General features: G+C 23.4%; 2 protein-coding genes across 3 annotated transcripts; both read left to right on the top strand.

Annotated features, from left to right (window-relative positions):
• Nucleotides 1-392: 392 nt before the first annotated feature.
• On the top strand, nucleotides 393-10,663 carry LOC129607260 (activated Cdc42 kinase-like). 2 transcript variants are annotated; one of them, XM_055518128.1, is made up of 13 exons: nucleotides 399-791; nucleotides 1,248-1,317; nucleotides 1,383-1,740; nucleotides 1,806-1,903; nucleotides 1,974-2,177; nucleotides 2,232-2,532; nucleotides 2,587-2,912; nucleotides 2,969-3,122; nucleotides 3,189-3,955; nucleotides 4,030-4,243; nucleotides 8,399-8,818; nucleotides 8,878-9,780; nucleotides 9,906-10,663. In XM_055518128.1, exons 1-13 carry the CDS (start codon nucleotides 785-787, stop codon nucleotides 10,092-10,094), a joined length of 4,011 nt encoding a protein of 1,336 aa, XP_055374103.1. In that variant the 5' UTR covers nucleotides 399-784; the 3' UTR covers nucleotides 10,095-10,663. The 2 variants fall into 2 exon arrangements, with proteins under 2 accessions (XP_055374102.1, XP_055374103.1); XM_055518127.1 differs by lacking the exons at nucleotides 8,399-8,818; nucleotides 8,878-9,780; nucleotides 9,906-10,663 and adding an exon at nucleotides 4,442-7,405 and having other exon boundaries at nucleotides 393-791.
• Nucleotides 10,664-14,337: 3,674 nt separating this feature from the next.
• LOC129607534 (uncharacterized) lies at nucleotides 14,338-23,880 on the top strand. Its single transcript, XM_055518566.1, has 7 exons — nucleotides 14,338-14,552; nucleotides 21,439-21,644; nucleotides 22,591-22,750; nucleotides 23,007-23,124; nucleotides 23,208-23,389; nucleotides 23,564-23,647; nucleotides 23,713-23,880. The coding sequence occupies exons 1-7, from the start codon at nucleotides 14,477-14,479 to the stop codon at nucleotides 23,790-23,792; spliced, it is 906 nt and encodes a 301-aa protein (XP_055374541.1). The 5' UTR covers nucleotides 14,338-14,476; the 3' UTR covers nucleotides 23,793-23,880.
• Nucleotides 23,881-23,949: the final 69 nt, after the last annotated feature.

Genomic DNA, 23,949 nt, shown 5'->3' with positions numbered 1-23,949 from the left:
AAAAAATAATTTTGAATAATTAATTTTCGAACTCTAATTTTGTAAAAAAAATATTATTATTATTTACTCTTTTTATACGAATACATTAATTTCAAATTTTTCATTGAGTAGTAGGTTTAACAAATGAAAACTCTTGCGATTAAATGTGAGTATGTGACACATAAATTTTAATTATGAGATCATAATCAATTTATTATTCAAATTTTTTCTGAATATATTAGCTATCGAATAAACTTTATGTTCGCACGAATTTTTACATAAATCTTGACAGAATTCATTTTAAAAACAACCACGGGTATCAGAAATATTTTTGTTATGTCAAGAAAACAAGTCAAACAGCAATGCCATACCATTTTAAATGTCACAAATTTTAGAAATGTGATTTTTTCTTAACTAAATAAGCTCATTATATTTGTATATTTAGAAAAATTCAAATAAAATTTTGAACTACGTTATATTTTTGTTTGTAATATTTTTATAAGTTGCAATTTAAAGAGCCTGAAAAACTATGTATTTTAATTGCTCAAAAAATTTGTGAAAGCATTTATTGAATGCTCATTTATTGAGATCTGGCAATTATGTTGAAATGAAGGCAGTCTAAGCTGTATAGAATACAAAAGAAATTTTTCTTAAATATTTTTTTTAAATTTGCCAATGAACAATTCAAATTATTTAATAATACAAAAACCTTTGATAGTCATTGTGCTTCAAATAATGTTAAAAAATAATTTTTAGTTTTAAACTTCCATAGAAAAGCGATTTGTAGTTTCGAATAGAGTCAACTATGGCTGGTAAATTTAGTAAAAAATCGAAAATTTTTAACAAAGTCAAAAACTATTTTATAATTTGAAGCAAAAGTAATTTATTATAATATTAATGTTTCAGAACACTGTGGTATAAAATGTACAAATATGTATTATGTTAAAAAATTATTCTTATAGGAAAAGTTTGTTACGGTTTTATAGTTTTGGTATCTACTTAAACTAAATTACAATTTTTTTAGTGAAACACTTTTGCATAATATATCTATGTAAAGCAAAAAAATTAAAAAAATGTATAATCAAATCAAGCAACGAAAATTCCTTAGCTCCAGATTATAAAATAACAGGTTTTTTTAAAATGACACTTGAGTGTTATATTAAAATTATTTTGTGCTACAATAATATGTGTTATTATTACATTTTTTGTGTTATATTAAAATATTTTTAAATATGTTCAGTTCATAGTTTTTTTTTCTTGTTTTGCAGAAATCAGACATATTGATTTGTACGAGTTCCTTGTGGAGTCTGAACTTCAACATTATTATAGTTCAATTAAGTACCTACTTACCCATATATTTGTTTACATGTAATTGCATTTTTAAAAATTTTCCATTATTTTAGGGATGAATTGAAAATTACAAATGCTTCACATTTAAAATATGCCACCGACGAAGATCTACGGCAAGTTGGTTTTTCCAAGCCAGAGATCAGACGATTACGAAAGTTTTACGAAAAATATTACCCTCATGGATATCTCAGCAAAATTAAACGTCTGTTGCAACCACCGATTAGGAGAGATGATAATCAAATGAATTCGTCAGTTAGTTCGACAGAAGCAACCAAAGTGATAACTCTCCCTAGCAAAACTCCTACTCAAAAGCACATTATACCCGCAGATTTGATTAGTGTGAACAAACAACTTGGAGCAGGTGAATTCGGTGTTGTGCAGCAAGGAGTTTGGACAAATGGAACAGAGAGAGTATGTTTCTGATATTTTCTAAAATTTATTTTTTTTTATTCATGCACCCGCACTCTTCGTTTCAGATACAAGTAGCTATCAAGTGCTTATGTCGTGAAAGAATGCAATCTAATCCTATAGAATTCTTAAAAGAAGCTGCTATTATGCATGCAATTGAACATGAGTAAGAACATGAGTACACAGACTAAGCCGAATGTCATAATTTTTCAAACTTACTTTTTTTCTTCCCCAAGAAATATTGTTAGGCTGTACGGTGTTGTGTTAGATACTAATTCTTTGATGTTGGTAACTGAGTTGGCTCATTTAAGATCGTTACTTGAATGCTTAAAAGATCCGGGACTGAGAGTAAATTTTTTAACTGTTCCAACTTTGTGTGAATTTGCTATGCAAATATGTAATGGAATGATGTATTTGGAAAACAAACGATTAATTCACAGGTATTATATTCTGTACATAATATGTTCGTTCATTACGAAAGACTATTTTTATAGAGATTTAGCTGCGAGAAATATTTTAGTTTTTAGCAAAAATAAGGTGAAAATTTCTGATTTTGGGCTTTCAAGGGCCCTAGGAGTAGGGAAAGACTACTATAAGACTAATTTTAACGTAAATTTAAAATTGCCCATTGCATGGTGTGCTCCGGAATGTATAACATTTTTAAGGTTCACCAATGCTTCAGATGTTTGGGCTTACGGTGTCTGCTTATGGGAAATGTTTTCTTATGGATTTCAACCATGGGCTGCTCTAACCGGTTTGCAAATACTAGAGGCAATAGATGACCCTAATTTCCAAGTATTTTTTGATATTAATCAATGAATTAAGATTTTTAATATCTAATTATTTAAGCGTTTGGAACAACCAGAATGCTGTCCTAAAGATTATTACAATTTAATGCTACGATGTTGGCAACATGAATCCACTAAAAGACCTAAATTTAGTGAAATATATTCGTTGTTGCCAGACATGAAGCCGGAACAGTTGAAAACTGTCATAAATAATTGTGAACCGAAAAAAGATCATTTGTTGTACCTTCAAGGAGAAATTATAACTGTGTTAGATAAAAATAGCAACTCACCTTTTTGGAAGGGTGTTTTAAATTCAGGAAAAACAGGGCTATTTAACCCTTCAAACACAGTAGCTTATTTGGAAGGTCTTCCAAGCTCAACAAATAGGTAAAAATCATAACTAGACATTTTAACGTATTTAACTACTTCTTTCCTTTATGAAGAGATGGATTCTTTCGCACGAGTGAGCGCTTGAGTAAGAAGAAACTACGATCAGAAATGATTTCAATGCCGCAGAATGATTTAAAACACACCTTACATATTGGATTAGATGGAGCTTATTTCGGTGATGTGTCACTTTTGGGTAGTTCCCAACAAGTAATTGCTCAAATTCCATATATTAGATAAAATTCCATACAATTTTTAATTTTATATACTTTTCAGACAAATCCCTTACCTAAACAAATAGTTACGCCATATAAACCTTCAGAAGATATCGAACAAACGCCGCTCCTGTTACCACCAACGCCTACCAGTCCCGATTCTATACAAACTGCCAGCACATATTTTCCTGAAGAAAACCAAACAATATCCCAAACGAACCCGTCCTTTATAAACTCAAATCAAAACACTCCCCAAAATCATAATTTCCATCACACTTTTGATTTTCCGCCAAAACAAACGCAAGCTTTCAGTTCTTCCAATCCCTTTGCTTCTGAGGCTTTTAATAGTCAAAATTCTTCTTCCAATAAGAAAATTGAAATAAATGAAAATGTAGTGTTCACCAATCTTGAAAACGATTCTTTAGTACAAAATTTCAAATCAAACAATAATATTAATTGGCCATTATCTGCCTCTGAAGGAGGTGGTATTGAAACTCAACATGAGTATCATGAAATATCTGATGATGAAATGATTGTTGATAAATTTGATTACGGTCCATCTTTATTAGATGAAATAAATTCAATGTTTGGCTGCATAAACATGGCAAATGATGAAATTAGTTTGGCCAAATTACAAGGAAATTTAAATAGCCCAAAAACGGGTGAGGTAGTTGATTTACATTTAAAAACAAATAGAAAACTGAATGGTAGTGATAACAATGGCAATAAAGCAAAGAAGAAAACATGTGGTACGGTTAAACCAATATCTGTGAAAGATGAAAAAATTCTAAATCAAGCAATAGAAATAGCGAATGAAATTAGTGCCAAGTAAGTTTTTTTCATAATCATATTTCTGTTTTTATCAACTTTTCAGAATTTATTACAAATATTTATTTAATAAGGTCTATGACAGATTTAGTTTCGGATACATCCCAAACTATGAGAAGCCCAAAAAGAAAATTTAGTTTCCGTCTTCCACATCTCACACATAATACGATTGGAAAAGATCTCACTTTACCTAGTTATTCTATAAACGGTTCCAATGGAACTTATAATTCTCAATTAAAAGAAAGAAAAAAATTTTCTGAGGAACTTCAAAGTATTTCTGATTTACAGGTAAGAAACTAAAATTATATTCAATTCCCATAACAAGAATCAATAACAATTTACTAACCGATTAATTTTAAGATTTCAAAAGAAATTAATATATATTTCCTTTATTTTTTTAACAAATATTCCTATATCCTATGTGTTAACCTGTTTCCTATTCATAAACTTAAATTATTTTTCTTAAATTTTTACTTTTAAAATTAGCGTTTTCGTTCTTTAAGTGAAATTCAAACGTCAGGTTTAAATATTCGTATTCCAATATTCGATAAAGAGTCATCTGATTTCTGTTTTAAAAAATCAAGAGAAATTTTGAGTCGTCCTATTGATATTGAAAAATTTAATACAGGGAAAATACTTGACAAAAAAACGCGGGATCTAATTGATGAAAATCTTTTAGATATAGAAAATACATTAAATGCATTAAATTTAGATTTTATACAAACTTATAGTGAATTGGAAAAAACTGATTCGGTTGAAACACTATTAGCTGATCAATTAGTTAACTTAACGTCAATTGATTCCAATGATTGTAATGGTAAATTATCATCCTCATCGTCAAATCGCTCAAAATTACAAAATATATATAATTTAAACAGTGAAATTGCTAAATTAAATGAAAGTCAGTCAGAATTATCTTCTTCCGTTTTAGTAGATAAACAGTTTACCAACAACTCAACACAACTTTATAATAATTTAGTTGAAAAATTAGAAGACAAAAGGAGCACAACTCCAGATACTGGTTTCGCATCTAGAGAGACTAATTTGTCCTTATCGAGACGTAGCAGCCAAAAAAGTAATTACAGTCCCCAAGATTCATTTAGTTCAAAAGAAGCTCCAACATTTTCAAATCCTTTTGATTCAAGATTTTATTCTAGTATTAGAAATGAACAAAAAAATAATCAAAAAATATTAAAAAAAATGGAGAATCAAATTTCACCATTGAAAAATGTAAATAAAAGTAATAATTCACTTTATAATCAGTTACAACAAAATTCTCCAGTTGGAGAATACAGTGGGAGCAGACAACGCTCTATGTCGTTTACCGATAATTATCAAATAAAATCCCCTGCTCTTTCAGAGCCTCAAATGAGAGTAAGCGCAGGAATTACAAATGACAAAACAAAAAAGCCTAACGATAAACTTTGTAGTCCAAGAAGTGTTACATCTTTTCGTTATAAAAATATCCAAAATAATGTCAATCCATCAACATTAGTTTGTAAATCGCGTAGTGTTAAATCAAGAACTTTGCGTCGATTACGAAGATTAAGTTATAATCCTATAGTGGTGGAAACTTCTTCATCAAGTGAAAGCGATTTTGATCGTAGCATAGCCCAATCAGAATGCGATATTCGCTCTAAAGTTTCTGTAACCTTAAGGAAACGAAGGCAATTATTTAATCGTAAAGCGTTTTCCTCTGGTACAGATGAACTACCACATGAAAAAATATATGGGTCTAATGCTAGTATCAAATCAGCTCCACACTATAATTATAATAAAGATTTAGAAATGGAAAAGTATAATTATTTAGCACAAAATTTAGAAACTGCCGTTAATTATAATGAAAGAATTTATGATTTTGGCAATCAATATCGTGATCCTAAAGGCAATTTTCATGGTTTCAATAACGTCATAAAGCCTCCTAGAGCATTTTCTACAATAAATCATAATACTAATTATGCAAGAGAGCAATTATACTCAGAATTTGATGTTAGTAAGTTAACTGGGAAAAGTCCAACTTCTATTGGCACAAATACAACAGGAACTGGTAGTGGATATTCGGTAGATAATAATAGATTACGTAATAATGTATTACAGAAACAACAAATATCGTCAAGTACTAAAGCTGCTGAAATTGTGAGTACTATTAACAGTAACATTGGCGATAAAATTTTACCTCCCTCCTCGAATCCTCTTTTTCAATGGCCAGAAAAAATTCATGCGTCAACTGTTAAACAAAATGAACTTATGTGGAGGCAACTACAAGCAGTTAGCGCACAGAGTGCCCTGTTTGGCAATATCAAAGTTAAACAAGCTTTTTCAAGTAAAAGTTCCTCTTCCGATTCAGATGATTCTAATTACAGAAATAAATTTATACCAAGCCCTGCTCCATAAAGCTGAATTTAGTTTTTTCTTTTTTAAATTTATTGAAAATTGATTAGCCTTATAAATTTTTAACCTAAAAAAATATAATAAAAATAAAGTTCTTGTTCGAATTTATAGAATATTTCTGGAATATTGGCAATATGCTCTTAGTTGCATATGCATTTGTAAATGTACATGTCTGCATATACATAATTGTTATGTACATTGTGTTTAAATGCTTTGCAAATGTTTGGTAATTCGATTATAAAAAAAAGACTTTCAAAAAGTAAAAAAAAAATTTATATAATTATAAAAATAAAAATTTTGTGATAGAATTTATAAAAAAAAATTGAGAGTTTTGCATTTGACACGTTGTCGCTGCAATTTTTATATTACAAACATTAAATTTCAAATTATTAGATGTATACGAAATTGGGATTTTGTACATTTGTATTTTGTAAGCATTGTTATTTCCTGTTTTTCTCCTGTCGCATATTTTTTAATTTAAAAATCACAGACTCTTTTCATGTAATTTTCTATTTGGTAGCTGAATACGTGGAGCAGAAAATAACAGTGCCTAGAAGATACAATTTTACAGACAGCCATTGAATTTGAAAGAGTTTATTATGAAATATGAAATATAAACTGCGTTAATTGGCTTTGAAAAACTTTGAATTTTAAAATTTAACTTAGTTAATTTCCAATTATTTTAAAAGATTTCATTATTTATATTTTTATTCGTCATAAATAATAATAATAATCTAATAATTTTCAATAAAATATGAATTTGAATTGTATTCGAAATTTTTTTGACTATTGGAGAAAAAAACGCCGTTATTATGGTTCATTGTATATTAATCACCAAAGTTATGCCATTACAAACATTTAAAATCAATTGATATTATAAAAGAATAAAATAAAAATAATAATTAACCTTTTTATTGACTTACTAATTATTATACATAAACATACATATATAAGATAAATTTAACATATACATACATACATATATAAGTATAAAATTAAATAAATATATATACAAGAGAAAAATAATGATTCTTAATTTAAAAAACAACAACCTTTCAAAGCCAGAATAGCAAAGGAAGGACTACAACTTTTATTCTTAACAATATTTAGAGAAACTTTATACAACAAGAAATCGTCCTTTAATTTAATTAGAACAGAATAAATTAAATTTCACCATTTCCTTCAATATAGTTACATTAAATCTAAAGAAATTTTTTATTAAAATTTTACACGGATCAGAGCCATCGATCTTCTTTCCGATCTTTTGCGTTATAAATAATCAAAAGTAATAAAATACATACATATAACAAAATACCACAATTTATAAAATCAGAAAATTTTTATGATTCCTTAAACTTCAAAAAGTTATTGGAACATTTTGTAACACTACAATAACACCCAAGTCGTAACTAAAACAAATTCTGCAATATAGATGACATGAAAAGAAAAAGTGAAAAAGAAACTCTTTTTTTTCTTGTTCAAGACCTTTGATATTTGATACAAATATAAATGATAGATAAAACTGTGTGTTAAAAGTTTCTTCCATCATTGTTTCTTAAAATAAAGAAGGAAAAGTTAGATTTTATTACAGTTACATTTAGAAATTTGATAAAATAGCAGCCGTGTAGTAACTATATGTACGCATTGCCCTATAAGTTTATTCTAAAATTTACATAATATTCTGCAATCTAAAGCAATATCAAGCTTATGTAATATAACTATTTTAATAAAACAAAATGTTGGAAGTAGGAAAAATTAAAATTGAAACATTACAGACCACATTTCAATTTTTGTTACGTGCCTATCTGCAACAAATTATTTACATTATGCACACGATTGTGTTTCAATATGAATACATTAATTTCACTTTAACTTTTAATTTATTATTAAATATTCAAAAATAATTTCAAATATATTTTACTTTAATTTTTTATATAATTTTTTTTTTATTTGTATTTATTTTGTTTAATTTATTTTTTAGTTTTTATAATTATTTTCGTTTTTTTTTTGTTTCTTTTATCCTTACCTTTATCCTGTGTCTTAACTTTATAGAGTACTATAACAGAAGAAGGTCGGGAGGCGTATAACAGTTTAATTGAAAAAAAGTCAAAAATGGCTTTTGATACTGATTTATTTAATATAGCAACAACGAAAACTTTACCTAGAAATGTATTTAAATTAGATGATGTTCCTAAAAATGAATTAAAGAAAAATCGTAAGGCATTGGTTACGCCAATTTCTCTAAATCAAAACGATAATCGACCAATGACATTACCTAATAGAAATAGCTCAAAATTTAGTAAAATTTATGATTCCGCTAAAGAAGACTCAATTCAAAAGGTAAACTGTATTTCCAAAAGCCAACAAAGTAAATATACAAATGAAAAACAAATGAATGGATCAAAGATTAACGATGCACCAAACAACGAAAATTCAAATCCAATTCCACTGCCTCCAAGAGATAGAACCAAGGTATGAAGTTTGTTTTCGTACATTATTACTTATTGAATAAATAATTTCGTTTCATATAGGTAATATTAACAAACGCCAAAAGGCATATTAGAAAACATCCCTTGATTATACCAGCAAGTGGGCTTCAAAGAACTTTAAATAAGGTAACTCAAGAATCTCCTGAAACTGAGTATCCTAAACATGATATTGATGGTTTTGATTTAAAATCGAAATATAATCGCTTAACATTAATCAACAACTATAATAGCCAAAAAGATAACAAACAATCAGATAACACAAATAAAATAAATTTAAAATTAAATGAAGCAATAAGAGAATGGAATTCAGTACAAACAGTACCACCAATTAAACCACCTCGCAATAATAACTCCAATAACAACCACAAAAACATATATGCAAATTTAGATAATTTACAAGTTAATCTGAAAGCCAACAATACAGATTCAGCGTCTTTAAATTTTGAAAGTGCTTTAGAACAGAGTTTCGATCAAGATGATATTTTATCATCACCGGATGTGACAGATTCTTTTTGCCCTTTTTTAATACAAAAAGAAGAAAGTAAAAAAATAAATTTTAACAGCTCAAAAATATCTGGTTTATATGTAAACGAGGATGAATTAAGAAATTTGGATTTCGATCAATCAAATAATATACAAGATAATATGGTTCATGGAAAAACACACACAGCGCCTGTAAATAATGGAATCAACAAAAATGATGTGCCGAGTAATCAGAATGAAGAAGAAGATCGATCGACTTACGCGAAGAACGCAATGGAAAGCAAAGATGAGGTAGATAGTTATATTGATAGGAATGAATTGTACTTATCAAAAGATAGAAATTTTAACAACTCTGTAAGTTGTGAAGATTTACTTGAATTTGCCAATAGAAAACCGAAAGGATGTGAAAGAGGCACAGATTCAGATGAAGTAAGAATCATGCTAAAAGTTTTAGGCAAAGAGGTAAGTACTACTGCATTTTATGCATTTAAATGAAATTTGTAATAAATTGCTTTTTATTTTATCCAAATCTGGTACCACAATTAATTTCTGAGTTTGCACAATTTTGTTTTTCCTTATTATTTTAGGTTTCGCCGCATAAGTGCATCAATGCATTAGAAATAACTGAATGGGATGTTCATAAGGCAATCAAAATCATAAAATTACAAAATATCACTAATATGAAAGCCTTAAATGAAGTACAAAAAATTCTACAAGAGCATGATTGGGATTTGCAGACAGCAATATTTGAATTGAATATCATAAATGGTGATTGATTTAAAGAAAATAAGCACAAAATATGCATTATAATGCATATAAAAAAGTATACAAAATATGCATAATAATTTTTTTCATATTTTTTTTATAATGCCTTCAATGGAACAAAATTTCCATAACTGAACATTATTTGTTATCATTATTTATATTATGTACATATTATTTATTTTTATAAATCAAATGTTAATTCATACGAATATTTTTGAGTAATTCAAAGTAGCTAACAAATTAAATAAAAAAAAATTATCAACATAATTAATCGAATAAAATTATCCAACAACTTCGATAGTTATATTTTTGGTACAAGGTTATTAAACCATCTACACTGAATATTGCTTAAACGTTTTTATTACAATTATTGATTTTAACTTGTCCAACTGAGTCTGGTATTGATGCACATTGTATCATAAATAAAAATTTTTCTAACTCATCATAACGCATCAATTTACGCTAAAAACAGGTTATGTATAATGTTTATTCAAAATAATTACATATACAAGTACTTATGTATATCATTTTGAAAATATTTTGAGTAGGTATTTTAATAAGTATTAAAATGTTTTACATTCCAATAGCATATAACAAATGCTTACAACTAAATTATGAACTTTGAAGAAATTAATACAAAATGAATAAGTTTATTAGTTAGTATCCTCTCATATTTTATATAATTTATAAAAACTGAATGTTGAACATTCTAAAATATATAACTACTCGTATTTTACATAATCAAATTACGTGGACACAAAAAAAAATTTGTTATCAAAGGTAATTAATGTAAACATTTAATTACTTGTACCATTGATTAGATCAAAACTTATTATAAATATTAATATTTTTTATACTTAACTTATTCTGGAAATTATAAATACTTTGTTTGCATGAACTGAAAATATTATATGCATATTATTTATTCGAAATTAACCATTCGTAATTTTATATTTTTCAAGCCAATACTCTAATGAATCTCTTTAAAGTACTTATATTTATATTATACTATATTTTAGCATTAATATTTTTGTAGCATATAAATAAAACTTTTACATACATTACTACATATTTTGTGTTTTAATTAAATTTTAGTTTTAGGCTTAGTTAAACTTTTGTATTGCTTCAAAATTTATTTTAAAAATACATAAAACTTCAGTACATTAACTTGTTGTTTGATGACACCAGTTGATAATGGATGCCTATAAGAATAATCAAATAAACAAAATCAAAAGAAGAAGAAAATAAATCTTAACATCCTAGAAATAATGAAAATTTTAAATGGCTTCTTGTTAGTTGGTCCCAATCTTTATGACACCGTTGAGGTGCGAAGTTAGTAAAGACAAAATGATTCACAAAATATATATCGAATTATCTTTTTGGCGAAAATTAATTATGGAAGATTGGTAAAACTCAAAAAATATTTTTGTATAAAAAATATTTTACTTTTTTCTGTTAATTAATAAAATAAAAATCATGTTTTACCTAATTATAATAAAAATATTTGAAACTGCGGAATTTCAAAATACTATTTAAAATTTCATTTCCAAAAGCTTTCAATAGCTAAATAAAATATTTTATAAGCTTTGCTGAGAATAAATTCACAGCTAAAATGAAACAAAATTCACTCTCCGACATAGTTTTCACCTAGATTCCACTGTACTTTGTATATAACTAAAAAATGAGAAAAATATATTTCTTATTTCCCCACATTCTTCCACATTTCAATTTATATTTTCTCTAATTTTTCGTTACTAATTCACAATATCAATCACAATATTAACATATTTGCTGGCACACGTCAAAAATATTACTAGAATGTTGAAATGCGTTCGAATAAAAAGATATACATATATGTACATACATATATAAAAGGTATGGTCATTGACCAAGTCATTTTTCTCAATTTTTTGAATGAATAAAATATATGCTTGAGTTGCAATTACTTTATTCTGCAAAAAAAAAACACAATAATTATCGCAATTTTAAATTGCATAGATGTTTATATTAAATTTTATAATTCCAATATACATATGAACCATACATACATTTTAATTTTTTATTTAACTTGTGATTTTAAATATTTGTTTATATTTTTGATGTATGCTAAATTTTTCAAATTATAATACCGTTAAGTTTTACTATCATTGTCAAATAATTATAAAGCTCTTCTTAAAATTGACCAAGATAAGATATTATTAAAGTAATTTAAAAAAAACCGAATTCTAAAATGTACTTAACTTATGTATATACATATTTATTTTTATATTTTAAAATATCTCCCTCCAAAATAAAAACATACCCAATACGCTTGTGACCTTTTAATACTACTTTTCTCTTTCAAATACACTATTACCCTATTACTTATCATTTTCACCTAAAATTTTTTGAATTTTTTAATTATTCTATGTTAATGACAATGTTCATTAAACAATGGTTTTATTTTCTTTTTCTATAAATATTAATAATATTTATGGGAAAAATATAAATATTATTACTTCAAAAATGTGTATGAAACTATAAAATAATTTGAAGAAGAAAATAAAAAAAAACTTGTATAAATCGATAATGTTATTAACAAAAATACAGTGGAAACCAATTTATTCAACTTGAAATATTTAATTAAAGCTCTAATTTGTATTATTGAAACCTTATTAAATAAACGAATTATCCTAGTAGTATAAATTAGAATTGCACTGTAATGAGATTTAAAATGAATAATTGTAAACAAACTGACGTTAGATCTATATTTTAATGAATGCTCTATGCCGTGTTTAAGTCTTAGTCAATAGGGTAGTTTTAAAAATTATGTTTTGTGATTCTTTTACAGAAATCCGATTCTACATTCAAAGATACCTTTATAAAGAAAAACAAAACTCCATTTTTATTAATATTATAATATAATATTTTTGTTCAATAAAGTTAAAAGAACGGTTACGTAACATTTGCTATTATACCGCAAAATTGTGCGATGCCATCCGATTATTTTGCATATCTAACATTAAAAACACGTACATATTAATATTAAATATTATTAAAATTTCAAATAAAAATTTTTCTAATATAATTCGAGATTTTTCTGTTTTAAAAGTATAGCAATATACTCGTATACTAGAAAACAATTATTTTGGAAATAATAAAAGAAATAAAATAATTTTGTTTTTTAAAATAAGAAAATAAGAGAAAAAAAAATGACAAACATACAGAGTCCCTCCAATTTTCATATATTTTTTGCCAATTCTATTTTTTCCTTTTAATTTTTTAATTTTTTTTGTCTTTTTTTTTTTTTTTTGGATAAAAATGTTTGAACTGAAAACTTCTTTTGCTTGACAGAATTTTGAAACCGGCGCAGTAAATTTTACCATTATTAAAATTCTACTACCCAAAATATAATAATATCTCTCTCATTTAATTTAATATACACGATACACCTATGTATATATGTGTATATATATATATTTGAAATAGAAAAGGAAAAAAAACAGAAAATCACAAAAGCAGGACTCATCATCATCATTACCACCCATCTTTATCATTACATTTTAGTTTATATTTTATACATACATGTATGTATGTAGCAAAAAGCAACATACTTTTCTTTTGACCAAAAAGGCGAAATACAAAAAGGAAAACATAAAAATAATAACTAAAAATAAAAGGAAAAAATAAAAGACAAAAATAAAAACAATAATAAGTTAAGAAAAAGTAAAATAAAAAAAAATAAAACAAGCCAAAAAAGCACACATATAAAATCTCTTTTTTCCTCTCTCACAATACTTTCGAAAACCAGAAAAAAGGACTATTGATGTTTTCCATACAGAAAAGATTTTCAGTCAGTACTTGTTAAACGAGAGAACTTCAAACTCAAAGTATAAATAGAAAAAGTAGAAGAAAATAAAAACAAAAAAAAATTTATATATAAAAAAGTAGAAATTAATTTTATAGTAGTAATCCTTAAAAAAAAAAAAATTTTTTTATATTTTCATTTTATTTAATTGAAAACACAAGAAAAAAATAAAGTTTTCAATGAGATCTTTAAAGATTAAGGTCTTCGTTTTTTAATTATTAAAATATTTTTCATAAACAAATTTTTTTTTTGCATTTGAAATTAAATTTTAAAATAATTTATTATGTGAATATAAAAAAAAAAATAAAAGGAAAAAAATTACAAAAAACCAAAAACCAAAAAGGATAATTTTTTAAACTATAATCAAAAAAAAAGAGAAAAAAAGAATAGAAAAAAAAAAGGAAAAAAAAATCTTTTCTTAAATATTAAAGTTTTTGTTGTTACTGTTTTTTTTTTTTTTTTAAATTTAACATATGTACATAATATATAATAAAATAAATTTTAAAAATAAAATAATAAAAAAAAAATATATTTAATGCCACTCAAATGTTTTTATTACGGAATAGTTTTTGGAATAATATGAGCAAAATTTACGGAATTTCAATAATTTTATTTTTAGCGTGTAAGTAAAAATAGATAACCTTTTTTCTCATACACATATGTATATATATGTATGGATATGTATATATATGTATATATATGTACACATATGTATATATATGTATATATATGTTGATTTACATACATATATATATATATATATATATACATACATGTGAACATATTATATTGGTATTTTTTTTATAGCTAGTTATATGTTCTTTATATGCAAATATAATAATATTATAAAATAACAAAATTATAAAAAAAAAATTAAATCAAATACAATAAATATTTTATTTTTTATTTTAAAAAAAGAAACTATTAAATTTGATATTAAATTGTGCGAAAATTAAGAAAGAAAAACTATATGAAAAAGAAGGACATTTTTTTACGATTATATTATTATGATTTGATATATATATCATATATATATATATATATGTGGTACCGATTTATTTTTATCAAATTTATTATTATTACTTGTCTTACTACACTTATGTACAAACATATAATCTATATATATAATTTTATTAATAATATAATTTTATAATATATAAGATTATCTTTACCCATATATGTATACCTCTCCCCATACATGTATTAAAATAAAATTGATATTATCTATTTGTAATATACAAAATGTTTCTAGTGTATACATATCTAGTTCTAGTGTATAGCATATATAATTATATGTAACATATATATGTATATATGTATGATAATTTAAAATTAAACTTTTTATATATAAATACGTATATATATATGTATTATAAGTATATTATGAATATATTGTACATATTATATAAAATATAGGAAATTTATATATATATATGCATATTTTACCTTAATTATAAATATATCAATTTTTGGAATACATACATATTAATACACACACATACGGTTATAATAGGATAAAAGTACTTTCAAAATTTTATATATATATATATATATATATATATAACGAGTATAATAACTATATATACATACTTTACTTTGATATATTTTATAAATTTAAAATATAATAAAATACTCCATATATATTTATATATATATATATAAGAATGTATATAAATATAAATATGTATATCAATTATAGATTGTTGTAATATGGAAGATTTGCTATATCCATGATTATAAATATGTACGGTATTGATAAAATATATATATATATATATCATTTTTTTATTGTTATATTTCTATGATTGTTATTTTTTTTATGATTATAAATAATAATATTATTATTATTATTTCATTACAATAAAAATGAATAAAATCAAAGAAAAATATGATAAAAATTTTTTATAATTTTAGAATGTTAAAATTTGATTTTTGTTTATACATGCAAAAAGAAATAAAAATTAATAATACTTTTATTAAATTTATTATATTAAAAGTAAGAAAATGAAAATTATTTAATTATTTTGATTAATTTTTCTGTTATTATTAATTTATTTACTGTTTTTTATCGTTATTATTATTATTTTTTTAATCTCAATTTTTTTTATGTTTTTCTTCTTATTATTATTTTTATCTTTTGTTTTTAGTTCCCAAAATTTTCACTTTATGTATCTAGATATACATACATACATTAAATATATCATATAAGTACATATATAATATTATTATAACGGTGTTATAAATTCAAAATATCCTGTTATATTTATATATTTACATATTTATATTGTTTTATAATTTATTATCATATTATTACAAATATACTCGTTATGTATGTATAGAAGGAAGTCATGTAGGTTTAGAATTGTCATATGCATACATACAAATATGTATGCACATATTATATAAACTCTCATATATATTATTTTCAAAGTAAACAATGTTAAATAAAGGAAAAAAAATAAAGTTGTTTACAGGATTTTCTTTAAAAAAAAAAACAAAAACAAAAACAATAATAATAAATGAAAAACAATTAAACAATAAAAATTATAAAAAAAAAAATTTACCTATAATACAAAATTCAACCATCCATTTAAATATAAATTTGTTTTACTTACCATTGTAAGTAAAATTTAAGATATTTTGTAAATTTAATACTTACTGGAATAAAATTATTGTTAAAGAATAACGAATTTCAGTGGTGTAGGTCATGGTATACTTACATACATACTTATTTTATTCTTATTTACTTATTTACTTATACTTTAATTAAAAAAATAAAACAAATATATTATACATAAAAGTAAATAAATAAAGAGAAGATAGACCAAGTAATAAAATAGGCACATAGGTACATTTTAACCCACGGCAAATATGCGACGAAAATCTTCCCACACATTAAAATTATATATAGAGATACCAAATATTCTCAAATATTCAAACATATAAGAATATTTTTAATGTAGTTACTTTGTAATTTAGATACCAAGATAAAAATGAACCAAAAATTAAAAGACTAAAAGTTTAAAAATAAAAATTATTTTTAAAAAATTTGCTGTAAAATATTTTTATTATCATAAAATAGAGAATTTTCTTCTTTAATGTTTTTAACCCTTTCTTGTTAAAATTTTTTCCATTTTCCTTTTGCAATTTTTTAAAGTTTTTTTACTTTTGTTTCTTTTAATTAAAGATTTTTTTTTTATTCCTTATTCCTTTATATTTTTCTTCTTTTTCATTTTCTTATATTTTTTGTTCCAATTTAATTTTTAGTTTTTATTTTTTATCGTTTTGTTTTTTATCCTCTTTCATTTCTTAGTAAACTTGTTGCCCTTTTTTGTTCTTCATATTATTTATTTATATTTCATATTTATATATATATATATATATATATATATATATATGATGTAAACTAATTTATATAATAAGGATAATAGAATTTAAAGTTTAAAAGTGTACATTTATATACAATTTATATAGTTCTAATAAATCAATACAAAATAATCCTTAACAAAAATATTTAAGATAAAATAGCATTTGTAAATAATAATTATATGAATATATATGCATATTGCATATAAAATTTTGTAATATATTAAATACATAATACAATCACATAATATTGCATATAAATATTCGCCAAAAAATATTTGTATAAAATATAAAAATTATATTATTTTTTAAACTTTAAATAACTTTAAAATTCACTAATTTAACTCTTGTTTATACATTCATATACTTAAGTATACTATAGAAAGGACTTAAGTATCCTATAGAAAAAACTGCTACGTTTTTGACATTTATGTTCTGTCAAGAAAAAAAGTTTTTTTTATCAATATTAAAATTATAATTTTGAATTTTATTTATATTTATAAATATTTTTACTTTAAATTAACAAATATAAGAAAACATACATAATTTTTATTTCTTTTAAAAATATCCCAATATTAATAAAAATTCTTATATACCGTGTTGCAATATTTATGTAAATAATAATTACATACATATATACCTTCTTATCTTCTATTACAATGAATTCATATGTATATACAGTTATGGTAATAATTATGTATTTTTATATAAAATTTATTTTTTTTTCTCATTATTGGTATTAGTTCTCAAAATAAACTGTAAAAATAAAAATTAAAAAAAAAATTATGGATTATCTAAAAAAAAATTTATTTGCAGGTTAATACACATAGGTACATTAAAATTCCAAAGTATATAATATTAATGAGTTCATTGTAAATATAAACATAAATACACGTATATATATATATAATATATATATATATATATATATATATATGTAATATACTGACCATTATTAAATATTAAAAATACGGATATATATACATATGTATCTATCTATTAAAATTTATAAAAGTAAAATGTTTATAGAATATAAAAAAATACTTTTTTTTTAATATGAAGTTTGCAAATTCTTGTGTAAACGACCCTGCGAAATAAATATGTGATTTTTGTTTAAACAATTCAGCAAAATCTATAAATATATAAAATTACTAAAAAAGGTATACGTGCTTAATTACGGAAATTTTTTTTTATTAAAATTCACCTAATATAACCTAGGTAATAAAAATTAATATTCTAAAATTTATTAATAAACTTAAGGTTAGTTGCTCACGGCTAAATTTAGTTGATATTCCGTTTTCGGGAAATTGAATTGGAAATAATAAAGAAAAAAACACAAGAAAACAATTTTAGTTTTGTTTTTTTGAAAATCAGAATTAAAAATCGAAAATTTCGAAAAGAATTGAATGCAAAACGTTAAATTAGGTTTTAAACGTTAAATTATTTCAAGAGAATTTAGAACTTTTATTTTTATTTTCAATATTATTTTCAGTATAAGTTAAAAAATAATTAAGTCTATTAAATGAAATAAAATTTACTGTTACGCCTATATAATTATTTTACGTAATACCAGAAATATTTGCGCCAAAATGTATGCAATTCAATTTTTTTTTAATATAAATTGTTAAATGTATATAAAATATATGACTTCGATTTTTCAAATTTCTCAACTTATAATTTTTTTTTCTAAAATTATACAAAAAAAAAAATATGTACTTTTAAAAGTTACAATACATTAGATCCATAGTCGTCATTGTTGCAGTCACGATACGATATTCTGTATAGAAGTTAAGCATACAATATATTCTATATATATTAAAAGTGTGCAATATTATAAAAATAAAAGAAATTATTTAATAGAAAGAATATTAGATATATAAGCTTCTTGTTACATAATGTGTAACAAATATCTTATATACTCGTATGCTATATATATATTTTTAAATTATATATATATACATATATTTGTATATGAATTATAGTTATTTAATAATAATAATAATAATAAAATACATATTTTATATTATACAAGTGAAAATATATATATATTTGTGTTTATTCAACTTATTTTTTCGTGTCTTAAAAAAATAAATATATAAAAGGGGTTCATTGGCTTGCCTAATAAAGCTATCAGCTTTTTCATTTTATCCTTTTATCAAGTAAAAACATAAAATTTGTAAAATTTTCTCAAAACATAAAAAAAATAAAAACTTTTTTTTTCTTATTAAATTTTCTATTATTTTGTAATTTTGTCATATTTACTTGGTTTGCCTTTTTTTTTTGTATTAATTTTTACATTACAATTCTTTTGTTTCTATATCTTAAGTATAATGTCCTTGTTTTAGATAAAAAAAAAATAATTATTTCAATGTTCAAAATCAAATGTTGTAAACGATAACGATTAACTCTCTATGTGTGTATACGGAATAATAGAAGTTGTTTTAAAGGACGTAAACTAATTGGACATTATTTTATATTTTCCAATTAAATATTAATGTGTTAGTGAACATATCTGTACATATATGCATGCATATATGGAAATAAGAAGTGCATTTACCCTACTATATTATAATTAGATTTTATTTACACTTAAATAATCAACTATAAACGTATAGTGAAAAATCAAAGATAACTTTTAGTTCAAAAAAAAAACAATTTTTTTTTTCTGAATAAAAAAAATTAAAAATTATTATTCAATTTCACTAAAAACTTCCATTCGACCTTGGATTGTACTTTCATAAATTGTATTGTAAATAATTTTAATGCATATACATACATAATAACATATGTATATATGCATATGCAAAATAAATGCATAAGGATTGTGTTCCTTGCATGCACCAGTTTGCTGCAACACTGGCATAATTCAAAATTTGTACATTTGAGAAAATTTAATTTTAAAATTTTTGAATTAATATGTTCTTCTGGTTCTGGTCTATTTGGGTAGAATATTAAAAAAAAAAAACTCTAGACGAAACTTAACCAAAACTCCATGTTGTAGTTGGTCAATTCGAAAACTATGATTTTGAATCATAAAATCGCAAGTATTTAATTAAATATTGTAGGTTCTAGTATAACATATACGTCATATATTATAATATAAGTGTTATATATAGAAGCGTTTAAGGAAAATGTTTCAAACTGTTTCTAACTGTTTTAGTTGCGGAAATAAAATAAATGTCCATTCCATTCAATTTTCTTCTGAAGCGAATAGTATCTAATGTTTCTAACATATCACTCCTTGACATGATTGCATCAGTATATTGGAGAGTCTTGGTGTAGAGTTGATATAAGCGAGGAGGAAAATCACAAAGAATCTTATTGAGAAGCTTATTTAAAAACAAATCTTGTCACTGTCATTCAAAATTTTTCTTTAATTAGACGAGTTTCAAATTATTTTTAGCTCATAAGTCATAAATATATCTATAACGTACAAATCCATATAATTAAATTTTAGTTACATTTTAATAGTTTACAACATATATATGTAGGTATGGCATAGATAAATGAAATTTTTTTTTGAAATTCGATGATTCGAGAACATGACTATAATTTTAATAAATCTTGTAAATTTTACTACAATTTTTAATTCTATACATATGTACGTTATATGTATATATATATATATTTGTGTAATATTGAAATATTCTAATTTTTGTGTTTATAGATCAGCAATTTATTTAAAATATGTATATGTAATAGGTAATTATCTTAAATGAAAAAATGCTGTATAGCTGTATACAGATAAATGATAATATATGTGCTCGTATCTACCTATCTAAGTTAAAATGTACATAAATTTATTTATGTATGAGTTATTATTTCCTTTTACTATAAAATAAAAATTAGATTAGGATGTTAAGATTGATTTTTTCATAATATTATTATTTACATATTTATAGTTGGTAAAACGAAGTAGTTTTATTGGAGTAGGTGACTTTCTAGTATTTTTGTTTTTAATAAATTCAATCTTATTTCCTTATACACGTACTCGTACATATGTACATAATAATTAAATTAATAACATATTATAAAAATTGTATACATGTATAAAATTTATTCAAAAATATTATAATTATTGTATATATGTAGATATAAAAAAATCTCCAATAATAATGCTTTTTTTTTAATTTAAATTTTAGCATCTGCATCAGTTAAAATAACAAATATGAGAGTACCCGCAGTATATATGATAGAAAGAAAGGGTGACACTGGTTCAATAGTTTTGGATTGCGAATATGAAGTAAATCCTGTTGAAAAAGGTTTTGTTTTAAAATGGCTTCATAATAATAATCAAATTTATCAATGGATCCCATCTGGAAAAGGATTTGCAAAAGGGTTTGCAATGGTAAAAGAATTTATTTTTTTTTCTTACATACATTTTTAAGCATAGTTTTATCTATATGTGTAATCTATACATATATATAATTTATATCTATTAAGTTATATGTACATAAACTTACTATTTTCAAGGCAATATTCATATATGTATGTATGTAGATATTTTACAAATTCAAAGAACTGTGTATCATTTATAACATTTAATGTTCGCCTTCTACTGTTTGTGTATATTCAAAATAAGAACACATACATACGTTATTATAGATAGGATCTTGTTCTAAAATAAAAATTGATGAATTTAATAGATTAATCGATTTGTATTTAAAATGAGTTAAAAAAAATATTCGTATTTACTGGAATAATTATACTTTACTGTGGAATCATCAAAATCTCAAAAATATTGTCGTCATATCAAGAAGTAGATTAAGAAAATAACTGTTAAAAAAAAATAACCATTATGTAATAAAATTCAGTTTTTTCTTTGTCGACAAAGTTCGGCTTTTAAATAAATTTAAATAAAATTAGACTTTTTCCAAAAATTAAAATAAGAATAGGTTTTACATACACGCTTTATCTTTAGAAAGTAATACAAATACATAATATAAACCCTATTAGTCTAAAAGTCTGAGCAGTATTTCGCCTCTCATATAATTTACTAGCTTTACTTTAAGGATAATTTTACCTTGAGAATTTTTCTAGAAAAATATAATAAAGAAACGTTCGTTAGGGATATTTGCAAATTATCATCTATAAAATAGAAGTAGACTAACTCAAACAAAAATTTTAGTGATATTTTTGTTGGTAGTTGACAGTTTCATTCTAAGAGAAAAAAAAATTTAGATAGATTTATTGATCTTTGTATTTAGTTATAAAAAAAGTCGTCATATTCATTTGTTATAAACAAATTAAATTTTCACTATAATTTTGAATTTATTAATAATTTAAATTTTTAGGGACATATGAAAACAAAAATTGAAGCAATTCATTCAACAAACAAAAATCACAACCAAATTTCAATTATAAAACCAGAATGGAATATGACTGGAGAATATGCTTGTTTCGTCCAAACATTTGAATCAACAGATAGAAAAGTTGGACATATGCAAATTGTTGGTAAGTGTTACTTATATAACACATATAATAATACATAAATAGCATCAGCATATACTGCATTATTTATATTTTTTTAAATATAAACTGTAATTAATTTTACAATCAACAGTACTAATACATTTTGTAATGATGGACGTTCGCACATACATACATTACGAACGATGTTAATTAATTGACTTCTAAATGACATTTCAAAATGTTTTATACAAAATCTATAGCCTAATGCTTAAGTGATTCCTAATTTTTATATTTTTAGTTGCAGAATCTGATTTTCACCTATCAGCAAAAGTTAGTCATGATCCCGATGGAAATGGCATTATCGATATTATTTGTCTTGTGCAGGAAGTATTTCCAGAACCAACTTTAACAGTGATGTAAATATTTTGTTAACTATTTTATAAACAATAAAAATATTGAAAATTAAATATAAACTTATATATATATATATTTTTTTTAGATTAAATAATGAAATTTTAAGAAGAACTGTTCCAGATTTGAAAAGGAACAAAAATGGTCTTTATAATTTAAAAGTAAAAGTAAAATTATATCGTAAAATGCTTGAATCGCCAACACCAATTACATGCATTCTGTCACTTGCAGAAACTAATTATACAAAGCGAAGAGAAACGCTTTTTTATGGTAAACTTTGCTTTTATATTGAACAAAAAATTTAATTATATCAATGTGGCACGATTAATTTTTTATATCAAATATACATTATGTAATTAATTATACATTTAAAAACAATTTGAAATAAAATAAAGAAACATTTACATACATACATATATAAATTATTCAATATTAATGTTTTAGATGAAGCCAAAACCACCTTTACTCCATCTAGTGGAGAAGAAATTTCTAGCGCAGTTTCGAGATTTGAAGCAGATAAAAATTTTGGTTAGAAAATATTTTTTTTTCTAATTTTTTATTTTAAAAATTATTAATACGTTTTTTTTTTTTAGGCTCGGAAACGCTTTCAAAAATTTTATGGATAAAATTAATAGTTTTAGTGATAACAGAATATATTCTTGCCTATAGTTAATAGATTTGTAAGATAGAAAATTAAATAAAAATAAAAAAAAAAGCTTGTAAAGTTTTAATTTAATATGTAATGATTTTAATAAAAGGAAACGTGCTGTTTAAAATAGAAAAAACCCATTGTTTTAAAGGCATTAATTCTAGACTGAACATAAAAATAA

Source organism: Condylostylus longicornis, unplaced genomic scaffold (genome assembly GCF_029603195.1).
Source record: "Condylostylus longicornis isolate FDR11 unplaced genomic scaffold, ASM2960319v2 ptg000027l, whole genome shotgun sequence".
Taxonomy (NCBI): Eukaryota; Metazoa; Arthropoda; class Insecta; order Diptera; family Dolichopodidae; genus Condylostylus; species Condylostylus longicornis.
This window is presented reverse-complemented; position numbering and strand designations above follow the sequence as displayed.

Bases quoted from the DNA above. Each gene is read 5' to 3' on its own strand.
- LOC129607534 (XM_055518566.1), top strand. From the start codon at position 14,477: ATGTTTTTATTACGGAATAGTTTTTGGAATAATATGAGCAAAATTTAC. The intron at 23,125-23,207 runs GTAAATATTTTG...TATTTTTTTTAG, and splicing joins GAACCAACTTTAACAGTGAT to ATTAAATAATGAAATTTTAA. The intron at 23,390-23,563 runs GTAAACTTTGCT...TTAATGTTTTAG, and splicing joins AAGAGAAACGCTTTTTTATG to ATGAAGCCAAAACCACCTTT.
- LOC129607260 (XM_055518127.1), top strand. The intron at 1,741-1,805 runs GTATGTTTCTGA...TCTTCGTTTCAG, and splicing joins GGACAAATGGAACAGAGAGA to ATACAAGTAGCTATCAAGTG. The intron at 3,123-3,188 runs GTAATTGCTCAA...TATACTTTTCAG, and splicing joins TTTTGGGTAGTTCCCAACAA to ACAAATCCCTTACCTAAACA.